The 27,964-nt window shown below is 37.1% G+C and overlaps 1 protein-coding gene across 1 annotated transcript in view; it reads left to right on the plus strand.

The window, feature by feature from the left end:
- Positions 1-27,964, plus strand: part of Pkhd1l1 (PKHD1 like 1) — a 196,807-nt gene that overhangs the window by 96,921 nt on the left and 71,922 nt on the right. Inside the window, exons 33-48 of the mRNA XM_045144474.1 lie at positions 581-723; positions 1,407-1,511; positions 4,463-4,651; positions 5,634-5,804; positions 6,305-6,540; positions 7,294-8,278; positions 10,333-10,581; positions 11,668-11,821; positions 14,235-14,405; positions 15,316-15,472; positions 15,863-16,019; positions 17,752-17,831; positions 18,449-18,578; positions 20,114-20,243; positions 23,986-24,227; positions 26,376-26,512. Of these exons, the coding sequence (XP_045000409.1) occupies positions 581-723; positions 1,407-1,511; positions 4,463-4,651; positions 5,634-5,804; positions 6,305-6,540; positions 7,294-8,278; positions 10,333-10,581; positions 11,668-11,821; positions 14,235-14,405; positions 15,316-15,472; positions 15,863-16,019; positions 17,752-17,831; positions 18,449-18,578; positions 20,114-20,243; positions 23,986-24,227; positions 26,376-26,512 (3,436 nt within the window). The remainder of the gene's footprint in view (positions 1-580; positions 724-1,406; positions 1,512-4,462; positions 4,652-5,633; positions 5,805-6,304; positions 6,541-7,293; positions 8,279-10,332; positions 10,582-11,667; positions 11,822-14,234; positions 14,406-15,315; positions 15,473-15,862; positions 16,020-17,751; positions 17,832-18,448; positions 18,579-20,113; positions 20,244-23,985; positions 24,228-26,375; positions 26,513-27,964) is intronic.

Consider the following 27,964-nt stretch of genomic DNA (forward strand, 5'->3'; position numbering starts at 1 on the left):
GAATAGGAAGTCCTGACATGTATCAATCAAATAGCAAATGATAAACTTAATTGGACAAAAATTACTTACTTATATAATAGGTTACATTGTTTTGTATAGATAAATCTATCTTCATGTTTTACCTAGAAAAATATTTCTTTTGACCTTAATTGTTATCACCTTTTTTCATACTAGATAATAGATTTTTTTTTTTCAAAGTAGGGTCTCACTCTGGTCAAGGCTGACTTGGAATTCACTCTGTCATTTCAGGCTGGCCTTGAACTCATGGCAATCCTCCTACCTCTGCCTCCCAAATGCTGGGATTAAAGGCGTACGCCACCACGCCTGGCTCCTACTAGATAATAGATTTTAAGCAGCTTCTTTTTTTATCACTTACCTAAATAAATTGAGGTCATAACAATCTAGTTACATTATTTAGTCTGAAAATTAATGTCTTATGATATACACATACACACTTTTTTTTCCAGTTCTGTTTAAAAGAGTCATATCTATAAGAGTCATTAACTAAGAGTTCAGCACTATGGATTGGTGGGTGGGAAAGAAGCTCATTGAAAATATATTTTTCATTTTTATTTCACAGAAACAAATTAAATGCTTATATTCAGTACATTCTGGAAGTGACCCACATGTTTCCACTGAGAGGTTCTTTGTATGGTGGGACTGAAATCACTCTGCTGGGTTTGGGGTTTAGCCCAATACCAAGTGAAAATGCTGTCTCCTTAGGTAAGAGCTTCATTCTGCAGGAGGGAAGTTACCATTTTTCTAGGCCTAAAGGATATGCTACAAATGCTAAATTGTTATACAATGTAAAAATAATTACATAAGACAGGCATGGTGTCACACTCCTTTAATCCTAGCACTTGTGAGGCAGAGGTAGGAGGATTGCCATGAGTTCAAAGCCATCCTGATACTACATAGTGAATTCCAGGTTAGCCTGGGCTAGAGTGAAACCCTATCTTGAAAAATAAAAAAATTACATAAAACTCCTATTATGCTATATTATAAAAAGTTCAAGAGGGGGAAAGGAGAGGGAATATAAAAAGGTTAAGAGGATAGCATAATTTTCTCTAGTTTTAAAGGAAGATTCGAATTAGGGGCTTCTTTGGTTAAGGTGATAAAGAGAAACTGAATAATGTTAAAATTAAGTTTATATTTGGTTAAGGGGATAAAGATAAACTGCTTTTGAATCTTGAACTTTTTATTAATCATTTTGTGTACATATTGGAGTGTCCCTGCTTTGAACATAATCTGTATCAAAGATAATTGTGATCAGAAACAAAGAACCCAAGATCCTACCTTGGAACACAGACAATTTGCAAGGCATTGACAGTTTACTACAGATGATTCATTTCTTTAGTTCACAAAACATTTTGACAAAACAGGTTTTTTTCTACACTTCTTACTAGGTTCCTTCCCATGCAATGTTACGTCATCATCAGAAACTGAAATAAAATGTACTCTTCATTCAACAGGGAATGTGTTCAGAATTACCAACAATGGGGAAGATTTAGGTAACAACTAACACGTATACATTGGTAAAAGAAAATCACTTTATTCTGGAATTAATTTTATCTTATATTTCAAATTGTTCAGATGATATTTGTAATATTTTTCATAACTTGTACATGACATAAATGATCACACAGGGAGTGCCCCCGTGTAATCTTGTGTTCTAGGCTACAGCTTACAGCTCGCATGCTCAGCGGTTGCCGTTTGATTTTGTTGCAGTGTAAGACATGAGTTACTGCAGCTTATCACCAGTCATGAGTTTCTTTTAAAAAATACATAATATTTTATTAGGTAGAAACTTTGTATGGACACATCATATGTTAGTAGCATCATTCCTTTCCTCCCTGCCCCCATTCCTCTGGGGTCCTCCTCAGTGGGATTGCTGGTATTCACCCAGTGTTGCAGTTTCCAAGAGCATCAGTCAGTCATTGTTGAGGGGGTGCCTCTGCACATTTCCTTCCACTCTGTGGCTCTTACAATCTTTCAAACCCCTCTCCCGCAATTTTTCCTGAGCCTTTGTGGGTGTGTTTTAAGTCTACTATAGTGTTGAGCTCTCAGAAGCTTCTGGATTTTGGCTTTGGTATGTCTTCAGCATCCTCAGTGTCTACCTCCATCACCTTGGCACAAATTGTCAGGCTCGCCATGGAAGTGGCACCCTTGCTCATCTTACCAATTCCTCTGTGGTTTCGCCCAGACCTTAGCTGATATGCAAGGGATGGTTAATTTCCTGACAGGGAGTCAGCTATCTTTTCTTCATGAGAGATTTTTGGTTGTCCTTGTTAATTGTTAATTTAGAGAAATTCTTATGGGTTCAGCCTCTCTTTTGGCCAGAGACTAGTGGGAGCTTGTTGTTAAGAGTCCATAGTCTTGGTCTCCATAGGATTCTGACTGGGTTCCTAGGTCCAGCTGTGACTTCCCTCTCATTAAACTGATCTCTTAGCCATTCAGAAAGCCACTGGTTACCCACCGAGGCTGGGTGCCACCAATGCAGAGGTGTGTAGGTCTTCTCTGGCTGGTTCCTTTTGTATAGCAATTTTCCCCCTGTTTCTTCACAATGTTGTTGGCTATTTTCTTTTTCTTTTTTTTTTAAAAATTTTATTAGCATTTTCCATGATTATAAAAAAAAATCCCATGTTAATTCCCTCCCTCCCCCCCCCCACACACTTATTGTTGGCTATTTCCTCCCAGCAGATCATGTAGCACTTTCCAGCACTATACTGGCTAACCATCTGGGAACTGGCTTTCTTACAGATTCCAGCCAGATGCATGCAGCACGTGGTTCTTCAGCAATACAATCTCATTCTTTACCTCAGGAGGGCAAGCAATTGCTTTGACAAAACTTTGTCTTGTTTTGGTGACCTTGCTGGTCTCTCCAACCAATAGCTCAACATAGATTTTAACTGATTTCTGGTACAGGCAGTTACAAGCCAGAGCCAAATGTTTTAAGGTTAGGCTTCCTCCCATCCTCTCTAAGGCTTTTCTTACCAGATAGTCCTCCCATATTCCTATTGAGGGTCATATATATATATTGTTGACTGTTGAGGAAGAAGGTTTCTATGATACCAATTCCTTTTGAATTTAGTTTTTTTTATTAGTTATGTATATAGTGTATATACAGCCATGATGTTACCATCGTTAGCCTTCTCCCTGTAATCCCCCCATAAGGATTGTGGGTGTTGCATTGTGGGGGTGGTCATCAGTTATGAGGGAGAGGCAATGTCTCTGTGCATAATGTCCCAACTTTTGGCTCTAACAGTCTTCCTGCCCCTCTCTTCCATGAATTTCCCTGAGCCATATTGGGTTCATTTTAGGTCTGTTTCAGTGATGAGGTCTTGGGAGCCTCTGTGTCTCTGGATATCTGATTTGGTAGGAGTTGAGTGTTCTCTGTGTCTGCCTCCTTCACCCTTGTGCTGGTATCAGATTCACCAAGAAAGCAGCAATCTTGCTCATTTCCCCAATTACTCTATGGCTTCACCTGGTGCCCTGGTGGGATGCAATGGGCTGATTCTCTCCTCACGTTCTGCATCCATCTGAAAAAGAGAAGCAAATTCTCCAATGGAGAGTGAGGTCAGTGCAAGATACATGGATACCCACTATTATTTTAGAGAGAATTTAATAGGTGCAGGCCCTCTTGTAGCCCACTATGGGTGGGAGCTTGATGTTGAAGAGTGGGCTTGTTTTGGATATGGTTCTGACTTGTTTCCCTATTCCAGGTATAGGTTCTGTTCCATTGAGTTTTGGGTATATCTCCCCTGCACTTCCTTTCCTCTCCCCCAAATCCCTTCCATTCCTATTATGTGTCCCTCAAGTTGCCTGTCCAGTATGCCTGCAACTCAAGCTGTTGCAGGTTAGGAACCACATGTGAGGGAGAACATGCAGCATCTATTTCTGTGCCTGTATGAATCACTTTGTATGATCTGTTCCGATTTCATCCATTTTCCTACAAATTGCATTATATCATTTTTCCTTACTGCTGAGTAGGATTCTATTAGGTATATGTGCCACATTTTCATTGTCTACTCATCAAATGATGAGCATCTGGCTTGATGAGCTTCTTAACTAATATCATAGTTGAAATTATTTGCTCTTCTATATGCTTCAGAAAACCCTTATGCCTAAAGAATTAGTGAAGGATTTTAGCTATATCCCATGTCATGCTTCTGAACAATATATTTTAGTGAGCCTGCAACATTTTTCAGTATCTTAGTCATCATTTTGGGGGTTTAGTTAACTTATTTATCTCTTAACTTCCCATTATCTTGGCTTCTACAAATCCTGTTTAATTTTTATTAAGTGCTTAAACTATGTACACACTACATTTAAAATATTACTTTTAAAACGAGACTATAACTAGTTAGGCTATAAAACTATTGTGATTTCAAAAATAACTATTAACACATTTAGTTCTGTTTTTTTTTTATTTTTTTTAATCTGACTCAATTTTTACTCCTAGAACATGGAGTAGGCTATGCCTGGTCACCGCCAGTGTTAAATGTGTCTGTGGGAGACACTGTGATATGGAACTGGCAAGCACACCCTTTCCTCAGGGGGATAGGATACAGAGTGTTCTCAGTCTCCAGTCCTGGAAGTGTTATCTACGATGACAAAGGATTTACAAATGGAAGGCAAAAATCTGTATCAGGTGTGTTTCTATTTTACTGAATTTTTCATCTTGCTTCCTTTACCTAGATATAATAAAGACATTTTATTTATACAAAGTATCTTACATAAATGATATGTACAAATGCATTATACGGGCTGGAGAGATGACTTAGTGGTTAAGTGCTTGTCTGTGAAGCCTAAGGACCCTGGTCCGAGGCTTGGTTCCCCAAGACCCACTTTAGCCAGATACACTAGGGGGGGCACGTGTCTGGAGTTTGTTTGCAGGGGCTGGAAGCCATTCTCTCTCTTTCTCTCTCTCTCTCTCCCTCCCTCTCAGCCTCTTTCTCTCTCTGTCTGTCACTCTCAAATAAATAAATAAAAATAAATAAAAAATTTAAGAAAAACAAATGCATAATATAATTTAATAGGCATTTTATGTCTACAGTGAACATGTTATAAATGAATATATGTTATTTAATGCATACCATAATGAGTTCTGATATTATGGTTATCTTTATAGATTCCATGATAATTGAATATTTAAAAAATAAGTTTTAACAGCAAAGTACAATGAAAGTATGAATGTGTTTTAATCATACTGATTTGGTAACTACTTCTGTATTTGGAATCAGTTCTGGAATCAGCATTTTCCCTAGGAAAGCTCAGTTAGTGTAGTATGCCTTATAGATTATATACTTGGCTGTGTATACATAATGGAATGTATTTTTAAATGTTCATTACATGTTTAGTTTCTCTCTAAATCTTGATAAATTATCCCAGACTTTGCATAGTTTTCTTAAAAAGAAATGTTGTATCTTGTCTTCCTGTAATGTAATTTTATTATGAAGGTCAGCTCTTTTATTGCTGATGGATCATTTCCATGCTACTTCCTGTTGAAATATCAAACACATAAAAAAAAAGAAATTTGTCATGTGAATATGCATTTAAATGATCATTTCCTTGCCCCATTCAGTGATGCAGTAATTGCTTGTATTGATTGTCTGCATCTTGCTTTATGGCAGGTTCATTTTCTTACCAGTTTACTTCCCCTGGAATCCATTACTACAGCAGCGGTTATGTTGATGAGGCTCACTCCATCTCCCTCCAAGGAATCATCAATGTCTCACCAGCTGAAACCAGGCACATCCCCCTGCAGCTGTTTGTGGGAAACACGGAAGCAACATATGCACAGGGTGAGATGGTTAAAGAAGGGAAGTACATCCAGGGGTTAATATGACCTTGCTGGAGCAAGGGTCAGATGCCGGTGTCTAATCTGCTTCTGTCTCTTTCTGACTTATGATCTTGAACTAGAATAGACTGTTCTAAGTCTAGAATTCATAACATAAAGACAATGTTAATAACTTATTGCTAGTCTCCAAGCCCTTAGGTACTTCAAACAAGAAAAGTTCCAGAACTCTGCATGTGCATGAAAACATATTAAAATATTAATGTTTCTTCCCCTACAATATCTTGCCTTAGAAGAATTGAAAAAAATAATAATCAGTTCATTATCCATTTTTCTTTCTTATCTGTACCATATTTGTCCATGTCCCTAAATCTTTTCCCTGCCTGGGATCCTTTTGTCAAAATAATTTTTAACAGAATTTACAACCACCTCCCACCATCACGAAAATAAATAGTAGTAACTTTGTGGTTTCAGTTCTCATTTTAGAATATTATCCATTACTCATAGGCAGTTATCCAGGACCTGAGAATTTGCACTTGGGAAGCACCATGGCAGGCTGCCTAGCAACCAAACCCCTGTGTGGCCTGAACAATACCAGGGTTAACAATTCAAATAGATTGCTCTTTGAACTTTCAAGTTGTGTTTCACCATCTATCAGCAACATTACTCCCTCCACTGGAACAGTGAATGAAATAATAACAATTACTGGGCATGGCTTTAGTAACCTTACATGTGCCAATAAGGTAAGAATATAAAGTTCTCCTTTGATCTTCCATGTACTCAATAAAGAAAGATATATTAATTATAACTTAATAACTTAATTTGATCAGCTTCACTAGCAATAACTCACATACTATATGTTTTACCCATTTAAATTATATAAATGCACATATGTGTGTAAAATAGTATTATGTAAGCCAGATGCATAAGGTGGCACAGGCATGTGGAGTTCATTTGCAGTGGCTGGAAGCCCTGGTGCGCTCATTCTCTCTCTTTCTTTCTTACTCTCTCTCCCTCTTACCAAATCTCTCTAAAATATAAAAATTTGGGCTGGAGAGATGGTGTAGCGGTTAAGCGCTTGCCTGTGAAGCCTAAGGACCCCGGTTCGAGGCTCGGTTCCCCAGGTCCCACGTTAGCCAGATGCACAAGGGGGCGCACGCGTCTGGAGTTCGTTTGCAGAGGCTGGAAGCCCTGGCGCGCCCATTCTCTCTCTCTGCCTCTATCTGTCTTTCTCTCTGTGTCTGTCGCTCTCAAATAAATAAATAAATAAATAAATAAATAAAATTTTTTTAAATACCTTAAAAGAGGTATATCTTAATTAGCTCCTAAAATTAGCTTTTATTAAAACTTTTCACAGGATCATCTTTAAAAAAATTATGGTTGTTGGTAATAAAAACTTAACCTTAAAAAAACAAACAAACAAAAAAAAAAACTTAACCTTCATACTATAGTTATGCATTATTTTTTTTTTTTAATTTAGCCTCTTTTGCTTCCAGGTAACAATTGGTAGCTACCCCTGTGTTGTAGAAGAAAGCAGTGACACTTCCATTATGTGTCGTATTGACCCTCAAAACTCAATGGATGTTGGCATCAGAGAAATTGTCACTCTAATAGTCTACAATTTGGGCATTGCTATCAACACACTATCCCATGAATTTGACAGGCGATTTGTCCTTTTGCCAAATATAGACACAGTATTGCCGAATGCAGGGTCAACTACAGGAATGGCAAGAGTGACTATACAAGGCTCTGGATTTGTGCTTTCTTCAGCAGGTGTAGACATCCTCTTGGGTGATTACCCATGTAAAGTTCTAACTGTGAACTATACAGCCATTGAATGTGAAACATCCCCTGCTCCCCAACAGCGTGTACATGTCTATCTGCGAATCCATGGAGTACCTGCCCAGTGTAAGGGTGACTGCAGCTTCACATACTTAGAAAGCATCACTCCTTATGTAACAAGAATCTTCCCAAACTCTATTAATGGATCAGTAAAAGTTCTTATTGAAGGAGAAGGCTTTGGGACTACGCTGGAGGAGATTTCTGTATTCATTGGAAGTCAACAGTTCAGAGCAATAAGTGTTAATGAAAATAACATCAGTGCTTTTGTGACTCCTCTACCAGCTGGACTTCATTCTCTCAGGGTTGTGGTGGGGAACAAAGGTTTGGCTCTGGGAAACCTGACTCTCGGCAGCCCTGCAGCAGCGTCTGTCTCTCCAACATCTGGAAGCATTGCTGGTGGGACCACTTTGGTGATCACAGGCAATGGCTTCCACCCTGGCAATACCTCAGTCACGGTGGGGGATGGCTCTTGTCAAATTATGTTCATCAGCACCAGTGAGGTCCACTGCAGCACCCCTGCTGGGCGATCTGGAGAAGCCGATCTGGAAATTCTTGTTAATGCAATCACTTACCCACTTTTGTCTTTCACATATGCTCTGGAGGATACGCCATTTCTCAAAGGAATCGCCCCAAATAAAGGTACCCCAAAATCTACCTGCCTGTTTATTATCTTGAGCAGTATTTATTATTCTAGAGTTACAATAATGAACTATGTTTCCACACAGTCAACCTTAGCCCAATTAATGCATGGGATTCAAGTTTTGTGTGGTCCTTATTTTGTGATTTGTTTTTTACACGTTTTTGGGATAAAATTATTAGCTCAATTCTAACTTCCATTTAGGAACAAAATCTCCATGAACTTAATCTCATTGTCAAGTGAGGAAGAAAATAGATGACTATTTCTAGACTAAAATTGGTAATTCATGTCATTAATATTGATATAGCATGAGAAATAACTTAAAATTCAAATAATTGATCTCATTAGCACTGAGAATAACTCAGGGTATTTTATTTTCATAAAACTCTAGTTGACTATTATCAGTGCAATAGAATTCTTTTTATGGAAGTAAATAGTACATGCAGATGGAGGACATATTACAAACTTAGTATGACACATTTTTTCCTAAGCTTAAAATAGATGAGGATATCATCTAGATCCTTCCTTATGTGCTACATTTTGTCGGGTCATGTTCATGCTCTTAGGCTCTTACCATCTATGAAGAAAGTCTGGAAAGGCAACTGTAGTATAGTTGAGAATTTGGCCTCAATTCCCAAATAGAAATATTGGCTCTTCTACTTGCTAAAGGTGACATTCTGAGCAACTTTTCTCTGCTTAACATCAGTTTTCTTATCCATGCAGGAGCTATCTTATTAAGTTAAAGAAATTAAAACAGAAAATGGGACAGAATTTTAAATATAATAAAGAATTTAAAAGTACATTTTTATTATTTATATCACTGGGGAATATAATAGCTGTGGGTGAGATATATTCACTATTTTCAAAGAGTTTGTTGCTAAATTTTTCTTTGATACACAAAGTCTGTTGATTTAGAAGCAAGTGTTACCCAGGCAATGACACATCCATATATTTGGAGTCATTGCAAATAATGAATTCATTCCTCACTTCCATCTTGGTCTTTGACTGAGTCTTTCAAAATAATATATGTGAAGAGCATAGAAAACCTGTTGATGACTGAGAACTGAGTTGATTTATTTACTATCAAGACAGGCTATAAGTTACACTCAAAAAAACTTGCCTAGAAAGGTGAAATGTTAAAGCTTACAATACAAATTTAACTTGTGTCATAAAAACATTTCTAGCATGTTATCTCATAAATATGCATAGGTTTATGATAATTACTTACACATACAGTTACTTATATTTTGATCTTTACTACATTCGTCAACCATATGGCAATTATTTTTACTTGAATTCAAATAAAACTCCTACTTGAAGACTTTACATTTGTTGAAATTTAAAATTTAGGTGTATGAGCATTCATTTGCATGACCTATGAATTTTCCATGTATAACACCCCCAATGAACATTTGTAAAAAGAATGAAATAAAAGGATAGATAGGTTGAAACTCTTGGCTATTGGTTAATTCCAGGCATCAACATCAATATGTACTTATAAATCTTTAAATATATTTTAGTTCCTATTTTCTGTATTTTTCATCTTATACATAGTTACTTACATTTCATGATTTGTTTCTAAGGTTGTAGCTCCTGAAAACACTTAAATTATGAAAAGTGCAACCCATTCTTAAAAAGGATTCCTGGTATCAGGGAAAAAAATAATTCAAAGTGAAAAAATACTAAACACCATACTTCATTTATACTCTAACACTCCACACCCTGCTCAGACCTTCATATTCTCACTCTAGATCTCTCCTTCCCCCTCTTCTTTCTCTATGGATGAAGAAATAACTTATAATTCAGAAAATATTAAAAAGACTAGAAAACAATGAGCACTGAAATTAATTATATTAATTAAATTTAATACACTAATAATGCATGTTAAAGTCAAATGTATCTAGTATCTAACACAGTTTGCATGCTATTATATTTTAATATTATTAGCTTTTAAACAATGGGTATTATTTTATTTATAGGAACAAGAAAATCCTTAAATGCATGTAGATATGTTGAAATTTAGATTGTGTTAATATTATTGGATTTTTGTTTTAAGGTCCACCAGGAACTGAAGTGGAGATAATTGGGTCTAACCTTGGCAGTGACATTGCAGGAATTGCTGTGATGATAAGTGACACTCCATGCAATGTGACCATGGTCAATGAAAGTGTGCTGCAATGCACTGTGGGAGAACATGCTGGGGGTATTTTTCCTGTAACGATGCTTCATAAAACAAAAGGCTCTGCCCTGTCCACTGTTGTGTTTGAGTACCCACTTCATATTCATAATATTCACCCAAGAGAAGGTAAGTCTGAATATGCAGGAGTGTGTAAATATTTCATAGTACTTCATTAAAGACTATCTTAGAAAAAAATATGTTCCTCAAACATAGATAATTCTTCCTATAACACATAAAATATTTCCCTTCACTCATTAAACAATGTACAAGCATTTTTTAATTAACTGATCATTCCAAAATAATGGTTTTATATTTCTATTAATACTATTTATACTATTTAAAATTACCAAGTTGCACATGGAATTTTTAAAATATTTTACTTATTTATTTGAGAGAGAAAGAGGCACACACAGAGAGAAAATGGGTACGCTAGGGCCTCTAGCCACTGCAAGTGAACTCCAACACATGTGCCACCTTATTCATCTGGCTTATGTGGGTACTGGGGAATCAAACCTCAGTCCTTAGTCATCACAGGCAAGTATCCTAACCACTAAGTCATCTCTCTAGACCCACATGGAATTTTTTTAAAGTTATTTTTATACATTTCTGGCATGTAAGTACATAAAAAGTAATTTTCTAGTTGAAAATTAATGGTTGAAAACATGTAACCAATGTGTTCTCAACTAAAATAGTAATCTCACATGTATGGTTTGTCTACTCAAATTCTTTGTGACAACTCTTTCTAATGAACAGATAGTCCCTAGAAATAATTTACATAAATCACCAGAAGTGAAGTGAAATTTATGTTATTTTTTAAAATATTTTTATTTATTTGCAAGAAAGAAAAAAAGAGAGAGAGAAGAGAGAGAGAGTAGGAACACCAGGGTCTCCAACACTGCAAATCAACTCGAGGTGCATGTGCCGCTCTGTACATCTGGATGTACGTAGGCACTGGGGAACTGAAATCAGGCTGCAAAGCCTTGCCAGCAAATGACTTTCACCCACTGAGCCATCTCTCCAGCCCCAGAAGTGATATTTGTTTATTGAGATTTTAAAACACTATAATCAAAAGACATATTAATAATATAATAAATTTCAGTTCTCAGAAACTTGCTTTTACTTCCATTTTCAGTTTTAAATACAGCAAATATGCAGACAGAGGAAATGTTCTCTTAACTTGCTCAACTTTCCCCTGGTATTTGTCTTTACTAGGGAGCTTTGGTGGTGGGCAAACCATGACTGTGACCGGCACCGGTTTTAGTCCACAAAATTCAGCTCTGTTGGTATGTGGCTCAGAGTGTGCAATTGACAGGCTTCAGTCTAACTCCACGACACTGTTCTGTGAGATTCCACACAGTAGTGGTGAGTTCTGAGACAAAAGAGTGGCAGCTTCTGAGACAGAGCTAATTTTGATAAAGATAATGCTTTTGCAAGTTGTTGCATTCTTTGGAAGTAATCCAATCTTTTCTTTTTTAACTCTCCTGACTTCAATAATGTATTTTCTACATTTATAATTTTTTGATGGCTTTCGATTTATGACATCAATGGATGGCTATAACATTACTCAAGATTCAAATGGAGAACATGTCTTTATTTCTTATTGGTAATGGGTTTTCCTTCAAAGATAGAGTTGTGCAATGCTATTCAATGTGATCCCTGTCAAGATTCATATCCTGTGTATCTTTGGAAAAGTTACTGTGCTTATTTGTCTATAAAGTAAAATTAAACATAGTGGCATATTTTATATGATCACTGTGAGGATATTATATATAAGAGATTGAATATATAGACACATGCCAGATGCTGTGACTATAACACTTGTTTATTAGTATTGAATGGTAAGAAACATGACCTCTTGAGTAATTAATAATTTCTGAATCTCAATTTTTCCAGCTATCATATGTCATCCAAAGCGTAGTTAATAAACTCTTCTTTACTTCACTGTCTCTGTGAAATGTACATATTATCAACCCTAACTTCGTGGGTTGTTGTGAAGTTTAAATATCTAGTACCTTATGCAATAAATTTTCATTCTTATTTAAGAAGGTATTGAAGTGACTCTTCTACCTAACTAGTGGGTATGCTTTATGTGCAAACATTTTGACATAAAACATTTTAATGAAATTTAGTAAATGTTTCTTTGATAGTAATTAAGAAGTAATATTGAAGAAACGATTAATTATTGAACGTTGCATGTATTTTGTATCAGATGGTGTGTGGGACAGGTTGTGTGGTGATATGTGTAGTGTATGCACATGTGTAAGAGCAGGTGAGTGTGCCTCACGCACATGTGTTGGAGGTCAGGAAAGAACATCAGTGTCCTCTGTACTGTGTCCTCCTCTATAACTCTTCCACTTTATCATCTTGAGACATTGTCTCTTATGGACTCTGAAACATATTTCCAGTCAGAATGATTTGCCAGTAACACCCAGCAATTCTCCCGCTCCCCTCCCCCATAAGACTGGGATTAGAGGCACGCACAGCCACATTCAGTTTTTTACATAGGTGCTCTGGATCAAACTCTGGCCCTAACCAGCCTTCATCTTGCAAGGCAAGTACTCTGACCTACTGATCTATCTTTTTATTTTTATATTTTTATTTTTTAAATTTTTATTAGCATTTTCCATGATTATAAAAAAATATCCCACGGTAATTCCCTCCCCCACCCCCACACTTTCTCCTTTGAAATTCCATTCTCCATTGTATTACCTCCCCATCACAATCATTGTACTTACATATATACAATATCAACCTATTAAGTACCCCCTCCCTTTCTTTCTCTTTATTGATCTATCTTTAAAGCACAATATTAACTTTTTAAAAATTAAAAGAGGGCTAGAGAGATGGCTTAGTGGTTAAGATGCTTGCCAGCAAAGCCAAAGGACCCAGGTTCAACTTTCCAGGACCTACCTAAGCCAGATACACAAGGTGGTGCATGTGTCTGGAGTTCATTTGTAGCGGCTGCCTCTTTCTCTCTCTCCTTCTCTTTTTCAAATAAATATATGTAAATAAAATATTTTTTAATTTAAAAATATTTAATTAGTTAATTAATTTGAGAGAGAGAAGCAGATGAAGAGGGAGAGAATGTGCATGCTAGGGCCTCTAGCCACTGCAAATGAACTCCAGACACATGCTCCACCTTGTGCATCTGACTTTACGTGGGCTTTAGAGAATTGAACCTGGGTCCTTTGGCTTTTCCAGTAAGTGCCTTAACCACTAAGCCATCTCTCTAGACCCCTAATATTAACTTTTTATGCCTAGGATTATATATTATTTCAACACTAGAGTCTGTGTCCTGATTTTTTAAAAATGTGCAGCAATGCCATTGGCAGTTGTTAGGTTAGGTCTAAACACTGTCTCCTCCGCTTCCTTTTCACATTTTTTAAGCATCAGTGTAGAGTTTCTTCCTCCTTCCTTATGACAACTGTCCTCCTTGCTGCCGTCACGAGTGCCTTCCTTTGGCAGTTCCTCCCTCTTAATGCCCCAAATCGCAACAGTGTATCCACGAGGAGGGAAAACAAGCTGGCTGGTTCTCAGAACCGTCTACAGTATTGGTTCTGAGAGAGGTCTGAGGTCTGACTTAACCCCTGTTAATAGTGCACATGGGTTTTGCAATGCTTGGGCTTTGGGTTTTCCTTACTTCAAAAATAGCCTGTGTGTGATAGAAAGCAATCGTGGGAAAAGGGAGATGACATAGAAAACATTTAGAGGGGAGTTCTGCAATACATCTAAGCCTGAAGGTGTTACTGTACTAAAGTTGATCCCTTCCTTACAGACAGAGGACCTGAGAAAGCCTGTGAAGTGAGTGTGGCCAATGGGAAAGACTCCTCACAGTCCACGGCTCTGTTTACATACACCATGTCCCTAACTCCAGTCATCACAGAAATCTCTCCCAAGAGAGGCAGTACCTCAGGGGGCACAAGACTGACAGTCACAGGAACAGGACTCAGGTACCATCTCCACATAAGCACATACTCTCATGTGTCTGAACTTGGCCATCATGTCTGCTTTCGCCCACGCCACACGTGCTGAAGTATGGTCTTGTGGCGTGGGCCTTTCTGTTCCTAAGCTACACTCAAGGCACAAAATACTACTAACAGCTAACATTTATTGCCTTCTTAACTCTGTTCGAGGCACCTATCTACACACAGGAAAGTCTGCTTCACCATACAAGGTGTTCTTAATCTCACTTCAGGTTTAGACACTAAGGTTAAAGATAATGTGACTTGCCCCAGAGTCTAGCAAATAATATAAACACCTTCTCATTATGTTTCCCTACTAGCCTATCTCCAAACAGAGCTTGCTTCATTAGGCCCAAGGATGCATCTTTTGTACATCAAACCCATCTGTAAAGGGACAGATCTTTCTTCTTTATAGTCATGTCATCATTTGTTACTGGAGAAGGCTGACTCCAAAACACCAAAGCATATAAACTGTAGAAGGCAATTTTAATTAAAGTATTTATAAGTACCTTGGATTGTCATTTTAAATGACTTAATTCCTAAGGTCTGTGAATATGCTGAAAAGGTCACACAAAGAATCCTTGAATGTCCTGTACACAGGTGCATATTTAGAGGTCAATGGAGACTCTCTCAGCACTTTGAACCCAGAAAGTTTTCCTCTTACACTCCACTTTGCTACTTTGTACAGTCTTACATACTGAATTTTTCAAGTCTTTGTTTACTTTTGTCTCAACAAATATTTCCAATTCAGTACAAGCACTAACCTGCATTTGACTGACCATAAATCATGATCATTGTTTTTACAACAATATATATGAATGCAGGGATTTGAGTCTGTGAAGCAGAAATCTGAGAAAAACATATACACCAATCATATTTTCTCTTTCTTCCTTTATAGTGAAAATATGAAGGATGTTCGTGTCACCATAGCTGAAGATAAATGTGATGTTCAGTACTGCAACAAGACACATATCATCTGCATGACAAGCGCCCATACTCCTTCAGGGTGGGCTCCAGTTCGTGTCAGCATCAGAAACATGGGCATGGCCAAACTGGTAATAGTGTGATGGGGTATAGTAACCACAACAATGGGCAAACTAGCGTAACAGAAGGTAGGATCACTATTAATGGATGTTTTACTTAACGTGTCCAAAATATATTCCAACTGTCCCTACCGATACTAAATTTAAAGTGGAGTGAATTTTTGTTGCTTACTATTAACATTTTTATTATATTAATTATTCTGGAGTGTGGCGTTATCAGCAATGGCTTATTCACTTTCTTTTTATCATGCAATAAATGAAGCAGTTATAATATATTTAAATTGAGTTATATATTAATATTAATACAAGTGTAGTGTGTATTATTCTAGATTTCTTTCCTGGAAAACTTGAAAATTTCTGATAAGTCCTCTAAATTTTACAATCTCTCATACTCTGCTACAGGAGAATGCCGACTTCTTATATGTTGATGCTTGGTCCTCTAACTTCTCATGGGGAGGAAAATCTCCACCAGAGGAAGGAGCTCTTGCTGTTATTACAAAAGGACAGATTGTTTTACTGGACCAAAGTACCCCTGTTCTGAAAATGTTACTTATTCAGGGTAAATTTATGAAAAATAATTTTATTAGACTCTGAAATATTTCTGTAAAGTTACTTTAGCCCAGGTTCATGATTATACTTGTTTATATGTGTATTGTGGTCTTAATATACAATTGAGGGCTGAGATTTCTAAATTAAATATTAAAATGTAGTTGTGATTATATTAATATTTTACAACTAACATTCTTTTTTAATGTTTTTTATATTTTTATTTTTATTTGTTTATTTATTTTACATAGAAAGAGGGAGAGAGAAAGAGAGAATGGGGTGCACCAGGGCCTCCAACCACTGCAAATGAACTGTAGACATGTGCGCCCCCTTGTACATCTGGCAAACAAGGGTCCTGGGGAATTGAACCTGGGTCCTTTGGTTTTGCAGGCAAATGCCTTAACCACTAAGCCATCTCTCCAGCCCACAACTACCATTCTTTAAATATTATTTTTTGTTTGTTTGTTTTGTTTTAATGAGGTAGGGTCTCATTCTAGCCCATGCTGACCTGGAACTCACTCTGTAGTCCCAGGCTGGCCTCAAACTCATAGTGATCTTTCTACTTCTGCCACTCAAGTGCTGGGATTAAAGGCTGGAGTCATCAGTATGTTTTAAAAAACTTTGGTTGCAACAGTAGTGTGGGTGGGGGTGTTGAACATAGCCACACACTCACATTTAATTGGTTGCAGCAGCAAACAGCATTTCCTACTTCCAAATACTGATGTGATAAAGCTTGATCCTTATAAAATTGTAGTACTTGTTAAGTCTTGCCTAATCAATTCCCTGACTGCCCTTGGGAGCCACTTATGATTCTCATCTTTACTGTGCACCTGCTTTCATTTGCCCTTTGACATTCTGTTGCTACTTAAAAAAATGAAATAGCCACAATTATAATTATATATTAAAGAAACAGTAAGGTGAGTGGGGCTTAAACTTTCTGCGTGTAATTTGCCAGAATTGTTCCAGCTATTCAAAAATTTCTGTAATTTTCGGAACTTTAAATTTCCATTATTTGAAGTTATTAAAGTTTGGTTCATAGGTAAAGTTTTACTGTCCACAAATTTATATCAACCTCATTAAAGATTTTCATAGTATATTCTTCATAATTCTAATAAAACTTTGACAATTGCTAGTGAAAATGGTGAGTGAAAAATTCAAAAGTAATGCTTGCAAGTTTCTGTAAAGATGACTTTCTTTTCTTTTGTTCTTAATTTATATTTTGAAGCCCTCTATTTGTTGATTTACCTTGTATATCAGCACTGTTTGATGACATTTAAAATAGCAAATGGCGAAAAGAATGGGCTGGAGAGATGGCTTAGCGGTTAAGCGCTTGCCTGTGAAGCCTAAGGACCCCGGTTCAAGGCTTGGTTCCCCAGGTCCCACGTTAGCCAGATGCACAAGGGGGCACACGTGTCTGGAGTTCGTTTGCAGTGGCTGGAAGCCCTGGTACACCCATTCTCTCTCTCTCCCTCTATCTGTCTTTCTCCCTGTGTCTGTCGCTCTCAAATAAATAAATAAAAAATGAACAAAAAATATAAAAAAAAGAAAAAGAAAATAGTCTGCCCTAGAATTTGTTTTGTTATCTACTTCCACGGGTCTTGTCCTAAGTTTTTATACTTTAATGTTAGATAAAAGGAAAATAGAGATGGCAAGCAGGGATGAGAAGCTGTGTCTTAATTTACAATTTAAAGGATAACTTTAGTGACACCTTTTATTGTGATGTATTAAAATTATATGGTTTGTAGGTGGAACTCTCATATTTGATGAAGCTGATATTGAACTCCAGGCAGAAAACATTCTAATCACAGATGGAGGAATTCTTCAGGTATAGAAAATGATAGAATTACCTTTGTGTATGTTTTTAGGTACTATGTGTAAAATGGATAGCTAATTCTATGAAACTTTTTAAAGCTTATCTTTGTTTAGAACTGTTTATTGGTGTAACATTCTTAGATAGAATAAGGATCTCAGAATATCCCTTCACTTTAATGGAAATATAGTATGCAGGAACAGAACAGCATATAAAACAGAGAAAACAAAATGGCTCTGCTATGTGGCAGGGGCCAATCTGTATATTTTCCAGAGGTTTGGTACAGTATAATTGGCATGTTAGAAAATGTCTTTTTTTTCTAAACTTGGTTTTCAAAGGTAGGGTCTCACTTCAGTCCAAGCAGACCTGGAATTCACTATATAGTCTGTGGGTGGCCTTAAACTCACAGTGCTCCTCCTACCTCTGCCTCCCTAGTGCTGGGATTAAAGGTGTGTACCATGACATACCGCTTTAGAAAATGTTTTATATTTTGAAAGATGTGAACAACTGAACAATCAGGTTTCAGAAGGAAAAATTTAAAAAAAAAAAAAAAAAAACCTCATTCTTTGCTGATTAAAATAGTGGTTCTTGAATTTTAGTTCTGTGAATGAGACTTGTGAAATCTCTTACAGATTGGAACAGAAGCATCCCCATTTCAACACAAGGCCATCATTACTTTACATGGACATCTGCGATCTCCTGAGCTCCCCATATATGGCGCCAAAACTCTGGCTGTGCGTGAGGGCACGCTGGATCTGCATGGTAGGCAAAGGACGCTCCAAGGGCAAACTAGCTAGTCAGCTCATGTCTGTAGACATCTTCTGTCCCTTTTCTCCTCTTTCCTCTCCTTACTTAGCCCTACACACTTGAGTCACTTCCTTTGTGAACCTCTTCCTCTACCTGATAGCCCTTTCCATAAGCTTTCAAACACTCTCGTCTCTTTTTGCACTTACTGTAGTACAAGGAGACTATTTATTTCATGTTTTTATCATTTATATGAAAATACACAAAATCTGGTATCAGAAGATTCTAATTTATATCTGAAAACATAGTATTTTTAAAATATAAAAATAACTTTAGGTGGAGAGATAGCTTAGCAATTAAGATGCTTGCCTGCCAAGCCCAAAGACCCATATTCATCTCTCTCCAGATCCCACGTAAGCCAGATACACAAAGGTGAGACAGTGCAAGGTTGCACATATATACTAAGTGGCACCAGCATCTGGAGTTCGATTTCAGTGGCTGAAGCCCTGGCATGCCAATTCTCTCTTTTGCTCTCACTCTCCCTAAAAAAATTAAATTAAATAAAAAAATAAAATATAACTTTATGGATGGAGAGATTGCTTAGTGGTTAAGGTGCTTAACTGCAAATCCAAAGGACCCCAGCTCAATTCCCCAGGACCCACCTAAGCTAGATGCACAAGGTGGAAAGTGAGTCTGGAGTTTGTCTACAGTGGCTGGAGGCCCTGTCATGCCTATTCTCATTCTTTCTATCTACCTCTTTCTTTTTCTGTCTTAAATAAATAAATAGATACATTTAAATAATAATAATGCCTTTATAGTTGACTTTTCTATAGCCATATATTATAAAATAGTGGTAAGTGAAATGGCCGTGCTTGAGGTTCCAGGATGACAATATTTATAAGTTGACTGAAATGAGTCTTACATATATTGATGTCTTCTATATTGCAGCAATTAATGCCTTTTACGTTGATGAACAAGATTATTATCATGTATTTTACACTGTATTGTAAAATAACCTACTATAATTTCTTAGAAATTTATATGCACCATTTATATAGACCATCAGCTTAAACAGCTCCTATCAACAATAGAGGTAATAGTAATAGTTCTCTGTTTTGTCACTGTGATCACAACACATTTAAACTGCACTTCTATAAGCAATATTGCCTTGGGGGAGGGTTGATGATGCATGCCTTTAATACCAGCACTCAGGAGGCAGAAGTAGGAGGATTGCTGTGAGTTCAAGGCCACTCTGAGACTACATAGTGAATTCCAGGTCACCCTGGCCTAGAGCAAGATGCTGCCTTGAAAAACAAACCAAAAAAAATGGAATATTGTCTTGAATAGAATACATTATGGAATAAACATAATTTATCAATCTTATAGATGCATACATTACTACAAACTTGTTACTTTTCTGAATCAAGTATCATTTTGACATAGGTATAAAATCCTAAGGCACAATAAAATTTCTAAAATTTTAATTCCCAAAATTAAAATGAATAAACCTCTAAGTACCAAAAATAACCATTCAGTCTGTATGCTGGCTCCAGGTCTGCCTGTTCCTGTGGTCTGGACTCGCTTGGCTCACACTGCAAATGCTGGGGAACAGATTTTGATTGTGCAGGATGCGGTGACCTGGAAAGCAGGGGACAGCATTATCATTGCAAGCACAGGCCACAGGTATGGAGACTTCTAAGCTTAAGGCTTATGATTTATTTATAACAGACTTTTTAGCAGTATAAACAAGGAACAAATTAATTCTCAAAAACTGCTAGTAAAGAAACACTAACAACCAAATATATGTGTCTAATGTTAGCTTCTGGTTTGTCACTTAGTGTGTAGGTTTTCAGTGATTGAATTTATTCTGAAAAATGTCAAATCTCAGCCATAATAAAATAATTCATAGTAACAAAACATTGTGCTTGTTTTACATTGTTAGTGCCTTTTGTAAAATTTCATTTTGAAAATTTGTATTGTAATTAATAGTCATTGGGAAGACATCTGACTTGGAACTCTAGCTAAGTGTCCCCATAAATGCAAAAATGTAAACAAGCCTTTCTATTTGAGGTTACCAAAGAATATGGTTGAAAACCACTAGTGTCTCCCTCATAGAGGAAAAATATTGATAATAGAATAAAAAGGAAGAAATCATTATAAAAATGATGATTAACATGTTTTTTAGGTATCTGGCATATTTAAATTGAAACTGCTTATAACCCTTACCTTTTATTCAGTTATACATCTTTGTAATTAAGAGGTGGATTTGGGCTGAGGAGATGGCACAGCAGCTAAAGGAGCTCGTTTGCAAAGCTAAGTGGCCCAGAGTTCAAGTCTCCAGTACCCACATAAAGGCAGATGCACGATGTAGCACATGAGTCTGCAGTTTGCAGTAGCAATAAGCCCTCTGCTCTTTCTTTCTCTCAAATAAATAAAAAGACATTCAAAAATTGTCTGCAAAGCCAAAAGACCTTGGTTTTACTCCCCAGGACCCACGTAATCCAGATGCACAAGGTGGTTCATATGTCTGGAGTTTGTTTGCAATGGCTAGAGGCCTTGGAGCATCCATTCTTTCCCTCTACCTCTCTCTCTCTCTCTCTCTGTCTCTTCCTCTCTCTCTCTCTCTCAAATAAATAAATAAAAATAATATATTGAAGAAAAAATACAATTTGAGTTTGCCATTTTCCATGATAAAAATAGACTTGCAGATGTTAGGAAGAGTTAATTATATGCTTTGCTTTGTAAATGCCATTTTCTTCTCTATCTTTGGAAGGAACTTTAATCACGTGGTGACAAAATTAAAAAGCAGAAAAATCACAGGACATATTAATGGAATAGAAAAATCCTTAGTTATAACCTTTCTGTATGAAGTAAAAGAGCAAATTTACAATGTAGAAATGGGCTAATTCTAAGAAGCACGAGTGAAGGGATCTCCCACAAAATCTAATTAACCCTTGCATTGGTGAATCCTATCTGAAAAAAATTTATAAAGTCAGTAACAACTTGTCCGGTCAATTTGCCCATCAAGCATCCCAACAACACAGCCACTTACCAGCCCTAGGTCATAGTGGTTTACCTCTGTGGTTCAATAGGATTACAGTGTTGTTACCACCTGCCTCATATAATCACAGGAAGATATCATGAGTTCATATGTGCAATTCTAAAGCTTTCCTCAAAGTAAGTGCTTCATAAGCATTAGATACTACTACAAAAGTAGGAAAAATGCATTTGCATGCATACAACATACAACAATACCATTTAGAATTTTATTTTCTAAATAAATCATTATGTCATCTGGATCCAAGAGAAAACAAAACAGAAAAGCCAAACTAATTTCATATAGCATCTATGAGACCTTAACTATTGACTCACTGTTACGTGTCTTTGACTTTTCACCTTTCCCTACCCTAATGCGGGAATTCCTGCCATAGGTCTTTTGGAAATCTCCACCCCTGTGCCCACTTATCATCTGGGAAAACAATGCTTTTCTCCTGTTTCTCATTTCTTGCATCATTTGCCTTTATTTTAAAAAATTATTAAACTTAATACTCTGCATCCATTTTATCATTTTACAACAAGTGTCTTTCCCCTCCTGTAAAATTCTACAGTGTAATTTTTTTTTCTTAACTCAAACTTTCTCAGTGCCCCTTCACTTTCTGTGCATCATCAGGCACTCTCGGTTCTTCCCTTGACATTGCTCTTCGATGGGTTTGCACACATTCCATTTTAATTAAGACCCTTTGTCCCTTATATCTGGATGATTATGGCATCCTTTTGTCCTGGCTAAGTGTATTAAACTATGCAGTGAAAGAGACAGGGAAGTAGCCTGCAGAGATCTGCAACATGGTTGCTCTGAGCTCTAGCAGGGAATTGTTCAGAGTATACTGAGAATGAAGAAGGGTTGGGAAAGTTGCCACAGTTGATTTTGAATCTGTCTTATATATGGCACTGCCATTTGAAATGCTATTTGAAAGATAGAAAGGTTACTGGGAAGATGGCTCAGTGGCTAAAGATGCTTATTTCAAAGTTGACCAGCTTTGGGTTCTACTCCCCATACTGACGTAAAGCCAGGTGTACAAAGTGGCACATGCATCTGAAGTTTGTTTACAGTAGCAAGACACTGGCACAGCCTTCATAGTCTCTGTCTTTATCTCTTTCTCTCAAATAATTAAAATATATTTTTTAAAATAAAAAGCCTGTAGAGATGGCTTAGAGATCAAGGCACTTGCTTGCAAAGCCTAATGACCAGGGTTTGATTCCCTAGGACCCACATAAAGACAGATGAATAAGGTGGTATATGCATCTGGAGTTCATTTGCAGTGGCTAGAGGCCCTGGTACAGCCAATTTTTTCTCTTTCTCTCTCTTCCTTCTCTGCTTTCAAATAAACAAATAAATAAAAATTAAAAATAAATAAAAATAAAATATGGAAACAATTTTCAAATGAGGGGTGAATCAAAAGAAGACACAGATAGCACCCCTAAACTCAACTGTTAACAGCACCATCACACTTTTGTAGAAGAAATGTAGTCAAGAAATTGACACCTCTCGAAATCAGGGTGAATTTCTACTTAGTATCCCCATGGCTAGATCCTCAATAAGTCCATGTTGAACCACTGAATCTATGAATGTGTACAGCATAGCATTTGCAGATCTTTTTAAATGTGTCTGGTATTTCTGATATCTTGGAGGAAGAAGCTTCAATTTAAGAATTTCTCCACTCAGAAACCTCTAATGACTTTCCTTTATAAATGTTTCCCAAGTTTCGCATGATAGACATATTGGACCACATAATCTAATATGAATTGCAATCCTATATATCACAGGATGCTTAGAAACATGGGCTGGAGAGATGGCTTAGTGGTTAAGCGCTTGCCTGCGAAGCCTAAGGACCCCGGTTCAAGGCTTGGTTCCCCAGGTCCCACGTTAGCCAGATGCACAAGGGGGCACACGTGTCTGGAGTTCGTTTGCAGAGGCTGGAAGCCCTGGCGCGCCCATTCTCTCTCTCTCCCTCTATCTGTCTTTCTTTCTGTGTCTGTCGCTCTCAAATAAATAAATAAAAAATTTAAAAAAAAAAAGAAACCTCTCTGGCATCTACTCACTCAATGACAGTAGTACCCCGTAGTTTGACAATAAAAAATGTCTTCAATCATTCCTGGGGTTATAATGCCTCAATCAAGAAAATCCAGGTCTGGTCTAAAGTTATAAATAAATAGTTCTTTTGCATATTTTCAATATGTCTTGCACTTGGAAAGTATTCAATTTAATTGAAATGGATCTGTAAAAGTTACTCTGAAAGTAAAATACTATTTCAAACTGCTCTCCAGAATATGGCCTGGCATAAACAGATATGTTACAACTGAAGCATGCAAATGGCAACATAAAATACGTATGTTAACTTTGATTTTTTTGTTAAAACTTTTACAGACATAGTCAACAAGAGAATGAGAAAAGGACCATTGCATCTGTGTCTGCTGATGGTATAAACATCACACTAACCAGCCCACTGAATTACACACACTTGGGAATCTCTGTCATACTTCCTGATGAGACTGTGTTTGAAGCGAGGGCAGAAGTTGGAATTCTTACAAGAAATATCTTAATAAGAGGATCTGATAATGTGCAGTGGAATAACAAAATCCCAGCATGCCCTGATGGATTTGATACAGGTAGTTTTAGCAACTATTATGTGGCTGGTATCATCATGCTGCAATTTTAAAAAATTTAACTTACTTACTAAAATGTATTTTATTAACTATTCAATACATTGTAGATACTAAATAGGAAAAACTTTGAAACATGACACTTTCTAGTAAGATCATGAAAAATTGACTATGTCTGGAATAAAAATGATTAACATTGATACTGCAGTGGGAAAATAAGTGTGCTTGAAATCTGTTGATAAAGTCTTCTTCCAGTCTGAGGATTCCTTATTTTATGCTTCTATTCCTGAGATCCTGTATTCTGTGGCCTTGGATGTCACAGGTTTACATGTTATTCAGAAGATGTATCACCTCACTTTACCAAGAAAATGGAGAACTCTGTATCTGATAATGATTTATCTAGCAAATCTTTGACTTACCCATACTTTTTTTCTCTTTTCCAAAATCTGTAGTATAAGTGAGAGCAGATTCATAGTACATATTAATAGTAGATAGATAGTCAATGAATAATTTATAGACAAATGTTGAATCCATGGACAAGCGCCTGTATGGAAAGATACATATATAGATATGTAGACCTAACACTGTCAAAGCAAGTTAGACCAGATAGTTTTGGCCATACCCCCATGGACAGATTGTCTTAGGCCGTTCTTTGTATGGAGTCTGTTTTATTCATTGTATCATGTTTAACAGCATACTGGGCTTATACTAACTAAAACTATTAATATTAGTAATATTCCCAACCACCATGTCAACCAAAAATATTTTCAGATGTTGCACAAGAGTTTTCTGGAGGCAAAAATCCTCCCATTATGAACCACTGGATCAGGACCATGCTGCATTGTTCAACAAACCTAAAATGATAAAGTTATACTTCTAAGTCATGGTCCATCTATCCAATCCAACAGCACTGTGTTCATTATATTCCAGGGTTCAAACTAATGCAGGCTTTGTCTCAATCTGGGCATCTATGATCTCTGAAGTAGACAGACAAACACCAGAAATTCATTGATGTGGTCCTGATATGATGCATATCACTTCTACCCATGAGTGTTTGGATGTAGATGGGTCAATGGCTATGGTTAAGTAAAAGGGAATAAGTTAGCAAAAGGTGCTGAATGCTTATGAGAAAGAAGTGGATATTGGTGTGTCTTAATAATGTGTTTATAAAGTATAGCTTTCACAAGTCACCTTTTTAAAAAATATTTATTTATTAAGAAATGGAGGAGAAAGGAAGGATAGGCATGCTAGGGCCTTCTACCACTGCAAATGAATTCCAGATGCATGCATCACTTTGGGCATGTGGCTTTATATGGATTCTGGAAATTGAACCCAGGCTGTCAGGCTTTGTAAGCAAGTGTCTTTGACCACTGAGAAATCTCTGTAGCCCCACAAATCACCTTTTATGTTTGGTTTTGTTCTTTTGAGGTAGGTTCTCTCAATAGCCCAGGCTGACCAGAAATTCACTTTGTACTCTCAGGCTGGCCTTGAACTCATGGCTGTCCTCCTACCTCTACCACTAGAGTTCTGGGATTAAAGGCATATGCAACCATACCCAGCTTAAGTCACTTTTTAATAGTTTGTGTAATCATTAATATTATTATATTCCTATAAGTAGCTAATTAATAATGGAGACCACTTAGATAGTAGCTTTTCCTCAATAACAAATATAGGTCTCATTGAATTGTTAAATGAACTTTATTCTGATTCCATTTTTTTGCATCAAATTTTAATCAAACTATTTAAATAATAATACTTCATGTTCTGCCTATTTTGTCAGAATTAAGTAACATAAGGCATACTCTAGTGCAATATATACATGAGTTTAAATTATGTTAATTCCCAAATTTATGTGAAAAGGTTCAAAAACAAAACAAAATATTATTATTACTAATTCGACCATCCATATTAATTTAAATTAAATATTTATTTCTCTAAAATGCATATATTAGGGCATGCAAGGGTGAACAAGACAGAACACTCACTTCATCATGTAGAAGAGAAGATTCTGTGGGTACATCAAATGATGTTTTAGAATGAGGTTGAAATTATATGTGACTGAGGACATACAACCAGCTAGGAGGGGGAATCTCTAAATATATGCAGAGGATTGCAGCATAGTCTTTTCATTATGTGTTATAAATATTTTTAAAGGTGAGTTTGCTACACAGACCTGTCTTCAAGGAAAATTTGGAGAAGAAATGGGAAGTGACCAGTTTGGGGGCTGCATTATGTTTCATGCTCCTGTGCCTGGGACAAACATGGTAACTGGAAGGATCGAATACACAGAGGTAAGGGGCATTATTACTAAACTGCAGCGGTTTACTAAGGCTCCACGCAGTGAATAAGTTTTAAGTTCCTACTGTCTGTCCTGCTCTACCTCCAGTATGATAGCACAGACAGACAAGTGAGCCATGGTAATACAGCCAATCATTGGCTCATTTGATCACGCCAAAATTCCTCTATATGTTTTGAAATCATCCATCAGGTCTTGTTACATCCTTAATTCAGTGCAGCCATGGCTTCACAGTACATCCCAGACAGGAAGTCTGAGTCCTTTCCATACAGCTCCCAGGACCTGACTGCCAGCTGTCTCCTGGCTGTTTGCTGAGTCGCTGTCCTTGCTGATCCCATGCCAGTCACGTGGACTCCTCATGTGAGCATGCCAAGCATGTTCTTGTCGTGGACTCATTGCACTTGTTTATGTCTCAGCTTGCAGTGCTCCTTGTTCCCACTCTTGGTTCAGGTCTCTTGCAATGACATCCACCTCAGATCCACCTGTCCCTCCTCAGTGCTATTTCATGAGAGATCCCTGTCCTAATCACTTTTATTAGAAATTGTTGCCCAAGCACTTGTTTTTCTTTATTTACTCAAACTCATGGTATAAGATCTATGCTTCATTTACTTTCCATTGCTCCCCTGGGTCGCAAGATCAAATATTTCAGGGACTTTGTCTTTGTTTCTTGACTACTAATCCTTTGTTCATAAAAATAGAATCTGGGCTGGAGAGATGGCTTAGCGGTTAAGCGCTTGCCTGTGAAGCCTAAGGTTCCCGGTTCGAGGCTCGGTTCCCCAGGTCCCACATTAGCCAGATGCACAAGGGGGCGCACGCGTCTGGAGTTCATTTGCAGAGACTGGAAGCCCTGGAGCGCCCATTCTCTCTCTCTCCCTCTATCTGTCTTTCTTTCTGTGTCTGTCGCTCTCAAAAAAATAAATAATTTAAAAAAATAAAAATAAAAATAGAACCCTAGGGCTGGAGAGATGGCTTAGCAATTAAGCGCTTGCCTGTGAAGCCTAAGGACTCCCGTTCGAGGCTCGGTTCCCCAGGTCCCACGTTAGCCAGATGCACAAGGGGGCGCACGCGTCTGGAGTTCGTTTGCAGTGGCTGGAAGCCCTGGCACGCCCATTCTCTCTCTCTCCCTCTATCTGTCTTTCTCTCTGTCTGTCACTCTCAAATAAATAAATAAATAAATAAATAAATAAATGAAAAAAAAATAGAGCCCTATATTTAAAAAAATAGAATCCTAATTGAAAAATTGTTAAACAAACAAGCAAACAGACAAGTATGCCTTTTATGACAGATTCTAGGAATTTATCATCTGTATATTACTCATATTAAGTTTATATAATCAAGATTTAGTAGTTATTACCAAGTACTTAGTGAAGAAGGGAGGGAAGCAAAGAGGAAAGCAAAGAGGGAACAGGAGGAAGAAATTAAATATATGATAGCAAAATACGTAAAC

The sequence above is a fragment of the Jaculus jaculus genome, chromosome 2 (genome assembly GCF_020740685.1).
Source record: "Jaculus jaculus isolate mJacJac1 chromosome 2, mJacJac1.mat.Y.cur, whole genome shotgun sequence".
Classification (NCBI taxonomy): domain Eukaryota; kingdom Metazoa; phylum Chordata; class Mammalia; order Rodentia; family Dipodidae; genus Jaculus; species Jaculus jaculus.